This window comes from Eucyclogobius newberryi, unplaced genomic scaffold, assembly GCF_026437365.1.
Source record: "Eucyclogobius newberryi isolate DKJ021-1_F unplaced genomic scaffold, fEucNew1.0.hap1 SCAF_3, whole genome shotgun sequence".
In the NCBI taxonomy this organism is placed as follows: domain Eukaryota; kingdom Metazoa; phylum Chordata; class Actinopteri; order Gobiiformes; family Gobiidae; genus Eucyclogobius; species Eucyclogobius newberryi.
In genome coordinates this window covers 26,820,952-26,829,308 of record NW_027315945.1, presented here as the reverse complement: position 1 = coordinate 26,829,308, position 8,357 = coordinate 26,820,952, and the positions used below count along the sequence as shown (strand labels likewise).

Sequence of the window (8,357 nt, the reverse complement as noted above, 5' to 3'; positions counted from 1 at the left end):
GAGTGGGACCACTTGTGGCGAAGGAGGGGGTCCTTAAGTACGAGCAAACGTATATCTCTCCCCTCCTTTTAGTGCTAGCTCTTTCTCTCACTTCTTTCTCCCAGATACCATCTACAGAGCCTGGGGAGATTTTTTATTCAGATGGGCGCTCTAGCTCAAAGACAATCATAAAATAGGACAACATAATTATTCAGGTAAGTCTTTATGATTCAACACAGTCCTTATTTCATTTATTTGGATTTGCTAAACTTTTTGGACATTGGTATGATTTTAAGTGTGCATGTGTAGTTTTAAGTGGGACATTATATGTAAACTATGTTCTTCATTATTTGATTGATATGATTTTATTTGTATTTTTTGTGGTCACTAGTAGTAGGTACAGTGTAGGTTGATGAATTATGTAACCTCATGAGATGTAGAGAGTGCCACAGTCCTGCACACTGACGCTCTGTTGCTGCTCTTTCCATGTCACGCACTTTTTTAACACCTTTTCCTTCCTGTGCACGTTCAGTTATTTTTACAGTTTTTTGAGCAAGCCACTAAATCCTAGCAGTCTACTACTGCCATTGATTGATCTCATAGGATGTACTTTTTTTTTTTTTTTGTTGTTTTCAGGAAGGAAACCAGGGTAAGCGAAAGTACATCTACATAAACTGCACAAAGGCAAAGCTGCTGCCTGAAAATGCTGTTTACGCTTGGACTTTTCCTACTCCTCACCCCACTTCCCTCCTTTGAAAGCCCAACCAGTGACAGGAGGGACTCTGTGGGAAGTGAAGGGAGCAGAGCAAATGCAGGTCTTACCTTTCTAAAACCAAAAACCACTGTAGCTGCTGCCAAAGCGGCTGCTCGCTCTGCCCCTAAGCCAAATGCGGTCAATCAGACAGTGTTACCTTCTCCCACTACCACCCCAAACACCCCAACGACCAGCACTGCAGGACCTGCCAAAACCAAGCCCAGCCCACCAGTGATTCAAACCACTCTGGCAGAGCCCTCAAAGACAGCTCCTGCCTCCAGTGGATCCAACAAAGTCAAGCTCTCAGCTTCAGTCAACCAGACAGCCTCAGCCAAACCTCAGGCTGCTGCTGAGGCTAAGACTAGCAGAGATAACCCTGCCCCAATTGCAGCAGCCAAGGCAGCGTCAGGAAAAAGTGTAAAAAACACTAAGGACAAAGTATCAGTAACTCAGAGTGAATCAGCTAAATCTGTGTCCCACACTGCAACAGTCAAACCCAACAAAAACATACCTCAGGCCTCTGCAAATCAAAATACAACTGATACAAAAGCAGCTAAAGAGAAGTCTGTCTCCTCAAGAACACCAAAAACTGCTCAAGTCGCTCAGGCAAAGCCAACTTCAAACAAAACTGGTTCAGGTAGTGCTGCTAAAACCTTAAAAGAAAAAACAGTGACCACAGTAAATCCATCTGTGTCAGTTAAACCGGCATCACCCAGCGCAGACAAGAGCTCCAAAGAAAAGACCACCTCCACAAATCAAACTGTGAAACCACCACCGACTAAAGCTCCTACCCAAGCTGCACGAGGTAAGGACCAACTCTCAGCCAATCAGACACTTGACACCAAAGCCTCCAAGCCTAGTGCAGCCCCCACTCCGCCAATCAAGGTGGTCATCAGCGACGGCTGTGAGTCCGGCGGCAAAAAGGACGAGGAGATGGAGCTGAAGCCGGGAGCTCCCCTGGTGATGACACACAAGATCAGTTTGATCCCCAGCAGCTGCAAGGGCGGCTGTGAGGCCAAGATGGCTGCACTTGAGGGTCGCGTGGCTCTACTAGAGAAAGAAATGTCATCCCTGAAAGTGAAATGTAAGGTAACTTTGTAAAATACAGATATTATGTGTCTATGTGTATTTTAATTCAAGATGTTTTTTTGGTGTTTTGTAGGTGCCTGTTCTACAAGTTGTCCCAATCACTGTAGTGGCAATGGCAAATGTGAGACAGGGAAATGTATTTGCCAACAAGGGTTCACTGGAACAGACTGTAGCAGTAAGTAAGAAACATAAATTGTGCATAGATACTGTGAAGGTATTTTGTCAGGACAAAGTACAGTTACATAATGCCAGAGGGCAAAGATGCTCGTATTAGATTATGGCTATGAAAGCTCATTTCCATCTGCAGTCCTTAAAAGAAGAGGGGAAGGGGGGCAAAGTGTAAAATTTACAGCGCAACAATACTCATCACGTCATTCCATCTCACATAATACAGTGCAGATATAGCAGCAGCCGCTACATGTTGGAAATATAGAATTAGTTATCAAATATCAATGCAGTTCAATATTAGTTATCAAATAGGTAATGTAATTCAAAATTATTATGTTTGTGTTGCAGAAGTTGTCAAAGAAAAGCCCAAGACTACAGGAGAAAACCGGCTCCACATTGACAGGATTAAACAGGATGGTACCACAAAAGACACCTCCCAAAAAAAGGCGAAGAAGGAAGAATCGGACTCCACAGCCAAGGAAGGAACTAGTAAAGTGCACAACCCTATTAAAAAGATGAACCGTACGATCACTCAGATAATGTTGAATAATGAGAAGAAGCAAGAGGTGCGCACAGATAAGCGGGTGACCATGGCTCCGAAAAGTCCCGGTCAAGATCGAGAAGTCAAGGTTGAAGAATCTGCAGATAGAATGACTTCTAAATCTAACAAACTCAAAGATGAACCTCGCACCAATGTCACACAAAACAAGCTTGACAAACAAGCAGACGCTAGCAAGACCACAAAGATCAACCAAAAGAGTATGTATATTGTGAATGTGACAACTGCGCAATCACCAGAGGAGACTGGACTTCAGCAAAACAAGAGTGACACAGTAAAAGAACAGCTGCCAAAATCTGGAGGGCTGGGGTTGGTAAGGGTCACTAATGTTTCCTCTTATAGCTTTATCCTCACCTGGTCTGCCCCACACGGCATGTTCAAGAATTTCACAGTGGTCCGCCACGAACCGGAGATTAGAGAGCTTGAAGAAGAAGAAGTCCTTGAAAACGAAAAAACAGCAAAGGACATCAATGAGGTGCAAACCGAAATCACCATCAATGGAACATCTTCTGGTAAAGTGACGGCAACAAGAAATAAAGCAGAAGGCAGGAGGATCTCTATGGTCGTCCCTGGTAACACGCGTTCAGTAGAATTTAGTAACCTGCGGGCTAACACACGGTATGTGCTCTACATCTACGGTTCAGGAATGGAGAGACGATCCAAAAAGCATGAAGTAACAGCTACGACAGGTAATTTAAAATACTAGATAGAAACATGTAGAGAGTTCTTAACAAGGATCTCTTTTCTTTCTCAAGGCCCAGAGCCGCTCGAGGAGGTGCTGTTCAGTGATCTCACTGAGACTTCTTTCACTTTGTCTTGGAATAAACCAAAGGGCGTATTCACTAGCTACAGAATTTCATACATCAACATCATCACAGGTTTGTCAACAAACAAAAACATACTCTAATTCAAAATTAAACGTGCTTTATTGTTAATTAAGTTAAAAGTATCTGCCATTAAGAGGGAACTAACGCCATCTGTTGCTTCGTGCTTCACTGCGATTGGTTAAATCCACTTGTCACTCACTCTGACCAAGTGGAAAAGTTTCTGCGCTGAATCTATAAAATAAAATATGACCACAGGATCAGATCACGATTACAGTTTATCAGGACATTTTAGTCTTACTTATAATTTCACTGGAATTACAACTTAACGAGGCACTGTATAACTGTTCTGGTATGAGATCCAATAACATAACTAACATCTCCATGGAGGCAAGCAGGTAGCGGGCCATCAACCAGAAAAGTTTCACAGTGCACCTTTAAAGTGAGCAATATTTGTAGCAGAAGCCCTGTTAGTAATAGAGTATAGATTGGAGTACTCCTCGAATAATAATAATCCTTTAACATGTATTTTTTGATAGGGGAAAGCCATTCAGTGACTGTCGGTACAGAACATACCAGTTACACCTTTTCAAAGTTGTCTGCTGGCACGTCCTACATCGTCACGGTGTATACTACATACGGAAGAGTCCAGAGTGATCCCAAAACTGCACTTATCACGACAGGTAAATTCATTTAAAGCATGTCACAACGTTTGTTAAAAGAAGCTAAACCAAACTAACCTGGTCCTGTCTCCTCCACAGTGCCTGCTCCACCAACGCAGTTCCAGGCTGTAGACGTTTCCGACACAAAGGCTCTCCTGAAGTGGACGCCAAGCTTGGGCAAAGTCGAACGCTTCATCGTCAGTTACGAGTCAACCAAAAGTGAGAAACAACACTTGACCAAGCTAAAGAAAAAGATTAACAACATTATTTTCATATTTGTCTCGCCGCAGCTCCAAATGTGACAGTAACAGTGACGCTTTCTGAAAACACCATTGAACACCAGCTGAAGGGCTTGCAACGAGGAACCCTGTACTCAGTCAAGATCTTCAGTCAGAAAGACAACCATCTGAGTCCCAGTGTGTCAACCACATTTACTACTGCTAATGGTGAGTTTACAGCAATTACAACTATATTTCACTTTTTATTTTCTTCGACGTACAATTCTGTGCATTGCAGGGATCAGGCCCAGTGATGTGGGTGCTCGCCATGCCGTCATCACATGGAAATATTCAACTTTTTATCAAAGCTACAGAATTACATACGAGCTGGTTGGAGCGGAGACAAAGGTAAAGGCTCTTCTCGATGTATGAAGATTTTCAGACAAAAGTGAGTGATTTTTAATAATTTTTGAAACCGTTTGTATTTCATAAGGAGATCATTTTGGACCCAACTGTCACTGAATACAAGCTGACAGGCCTGATTCCAATGTCTCACTACACGCTGTTGGTGCAAGGTGATCGAGATGGGCACTACACCTCCATTGTCACCGCAGAATTCACCACAGGTACAGTTCTGGAGTGTGTAAGATAGTTGACCAACAAAAAGACATGTCATTAATTCATTCAAGTACGTTTATTGCCATATTATGGAACATCCCACCAAGTTACATAGTGGAGCGCAGCTTTATAAAATGTCCCAATGTCCCCAAAGAATCTGAATTTATGAACATTCTGAATCGTTACAGGAAAACTGCGTGTCCCTTTTCCCACTGAATGCTCCCAGGATATGCTGAATGAGGCTTATCAGTCTGGAGAGCTGGACATTTACCCACACGGCAGAGAGGGTCCGGCAGTAAGAGTGTACTGTGACATGGAGACGGATGGAGGTGGATGGACGGTGAGAGAAACAGCCCAAATCTAACGACACATTTCAAATCACAACATTCACAAACAAGACATATTTTAGGTTTTCCAAAGGAGAATGAATGGAAGGACTGACTTCTACAGAACCTGGAACGAATACAGCACTGGTTTTGGCAACATCAGCGAAGAGTTCTGGCTCGGTACAGAGTTTTACGGGCAAAATCATAACTCTTAATCGAACGTAAACTATTCTGTAGCTTGATGAATATACCATGTGCGGTAACAGGAAATAGACTGCTTCACAACCTGACCAGCGTTGGCCCCGTCAGTCTGAGAGTGGATATGAGATCTGGAAATGACACTGTGTATGCTTTCTACAAAAACTTCTCTATTGCCTCAGAGGAGAGGAACTATACTCTGACATTATCTGGATACACAGGTTCAGCAGGTGAACAAGCAGCTTATGCTCAAACATGATATTGTATCTTATTATTTAAAATGTTGCCAGTATGTCTAAATTGTATACATCCATTAGGGGACTCTATGCGGTATCACAATGGCCGCCCCTTCTCAGCCCGGGACAAGGACCCTGATCCTTTGGGCATCCATTGTGCTAGGGCCTATATGGGCGGCTGGTGGTACAAGAACTGTTACAAAACTAACCTCAACGGTCTGTATGGCATCAACAGCAACAATCAGGTACATCTCTCTCCTTCAGAATAAGTCCTATTTGTTTGTGGACATATTGCTTAATTATGTTATCATATTTCACTTGCTTTTATTAACAGGGAATCGTGTGGATTGACTGGAAAGGCAAGGACTCCTCCATTCCATTCACTGAGATGAAATTCAGACCCTCCTCGTTTTCTCCGGCCACACACGGCTAACAACACTCACTTTGTGCCAGAGAGAAGTTGAATGTTAAACGTTTTCCATCCCATTTGTCTCCTTGTTTCAACTGTTCATGTGTTTTTGTTGAGGAAAAAAAACATTTAGTTTCATCGTACTTCTGTCACTACGTTTACACACACGCCAGGAAAACCGGATAACTGGCCCACACCAATGTACTCGAAACACCTTCAAGTGTGCTGCAATGGTACTTCACTACTGTATTTAAGTATGCACTGTCTCACTCCAATTGAATAAATGTGCCATTGTGGGTCTAATTGTTTCGTTTGCATTATTCATAAGGCCAGCAGCTCAAATTCTATAGCCTAATTAGAATTTTAAGGGTGTCAAACTTTTTACACCAAGTTCCAATTGAGAAAATGTTTTGCTTTTCGAGTATCACCACATCTTTAACAAAATAACAGTTGAACCAGGTCTCAAATGGAACTACCTGCACATATAGTTCTAAACAGGGACTAGCACAAAGGAGGACAACATGTAGATAAAGTCAGTCTAAATCAAAGCGACACTGTGTAACTTTCTGCATGATCCCATAGAAAAGGAAAGTTAAAACCATACATTGGAACATTCTCTGTGGATATATATATAATCATACCATAGAATAGCCAAAGAAACATCAATTTCCACGGAGACAAGCATGAAGAGGCTCCTCAGAACAAGTCAGGTTTGTGGAGATGCAAGCCCACTCACAGAAAGGACACGTGTTTTCCAGTGCATCACAAACATAACAAAATAAAAACTTTTGTGTAAGTATTGTGGCTGAAAAGTAGCTAAAAGTTTGATTTGTAGTCTATAATTATTTCATAGAGTCTGCAGAAGAAGTATAGGCTAAATCTTGCTTGGGATCCAGAATACACACTTCTAATACTTTACATTTTGCACTCCAACAAGTATTAAAGGTAAGGATAGAACGGGGATAAATGATAAAAGTCAGCCAACTAGCCTCCTTTAACCAGGTGACGTAAAATGAATCTTGAAGCCCAGAAAAACAGTAAAAGCCAGGTAATAGTGAGCTCGGTCAAGTTTATCACATTAGAGGCTAAATCCAGGCATCTCTACGTTGAATCTGTTCATCTCTTGCTGGTTAAATATTTACAAATGGAGGCTATATTTTTTTCCACGGAGGATTAATAATGCGATGAACCTACCATGATGGCTTTGGACATGAGTGAACCGCGTGGGCCAATGATCTACACTCGAGGCCAGAGGAAAAGGCCTGCTGTACTCTATGCAAACACTGGATGTCGCTGTTGCACACTGAAAACCACACGCATGTACTGCCCCTAGTGGACGTTGTCGGTACGAGTTTCATTTTTCGGCCACATGCGTTCAGTCAAGCGTGTCTGGCTCCAGCAGTGCAGCTACAGACAAACACATCCCGTTTTCAGCCTTGGGATATCTTTGTCCGTAAGTTGAATGCTATTTCGTGTTGTAATATTGTTCTACGTTTGCATATAAAAACTTATGCTAAACTTAAGCTTGTTTCCTGCTTCCGAAGAGTGCACACGCTTTCTCGCTTGCTCCAGCTTGCTATCGCTGCTTTCCTTATTTATTTTGCTTTTTAATCAATTTTTGTCTTCCAAACATTTTTGCTTATGACTTTTTCGAGTAAACCGAGGATTTTAAGAACATTTTTACAGTTTTAACGGCATATCTGACGCCAGCGACATGTCCGGGAGAAGAAGGGAGAAAGACTGTGAAAGAAGAAATTAACGAGCTGAAAACACGGATATTTGTTTTGGAATCTGAAAAAGGTCTTCACGATACAATTCCTTTGTCAACTGGTGGTTAGAAGAGCACACTTTTTACAAGAAAAACTGCTACTTTCAACCTAAACCGCAGTGAAACGATACAAAGATAACGTAAAGTCACTTAAAATACAGCTTACAAACAGATTTTTACCACTTTCAGAGACAAAATGAAATGAACAGAGGAAAAATGTAATAGATGACGTGGCCAAAATGCCGCAGACAGTGGGACGATCTGTGCTATTCTTCAAGGTCACTCATAGGTCTGTTCTGATTGGAGACAGTGGGGGCAGTGGACATGCGGCAAGAACTGACTGAAGTTTTGAAAAGAGACTTCTTGAAGTTATTCGACGTGGAAATCAAAACATTCATAAGTGGACCTCTACCAAACATTGACAGGAAGACAAACAAGTTTGAACATATGGCTGTCCAAAGAGTGTACAGCTAGAGGACTGCACTACATTGAGAATTTCTATCTATTCTGGAAACGAGAGGACCTGTTTAAGAGAAATGGCCCCCACCT

At 42.1% G+C, this 8,357-nt stretch overlaps 1 protein-coding gene across 1 annotated transcript; it reads left to right on the top strand.

Annotated features, from left to right (window-relative positions):
• The first annotated feature begins 613 nt into the window (after positions 1 to 613).
• Positions 614 to 6,334, top strand: tnxba (tenascin XBa). Its single transcript, XM_072460954.1, has 14 exons — positions 614 to 1,817; positions 1,896 to 1,997; positions 2,339 to 3,238; positions 3,305 to 3,427; positions 3,913 to 4,056; positions 4,135 to 4,254; positions 4,326 to 4,481; positions 4,552 to 4,661; positions 4,747 to 4,879; positions 5,060 to 5,211; positions 5,281 to 5,377; positions 5,464 to 5,625; positions 5,713 to 5,876; positions 5,966 to 6,334. Exons 1-14 carry the CDS (start codon positions 683 to 685, stop codon positions 6,062 to 6,064), a joined length of 3,597 nt encoding a protein of 1,198 aa, XP_072317055.1. The 5' UTR covers positions 614 to 682; the 3' UTR covers positions 6,065 to 6,334.
• The last annotated feature ends 2,023 nt before the right edge of the window (positions 6,335 to 8,357 follow it).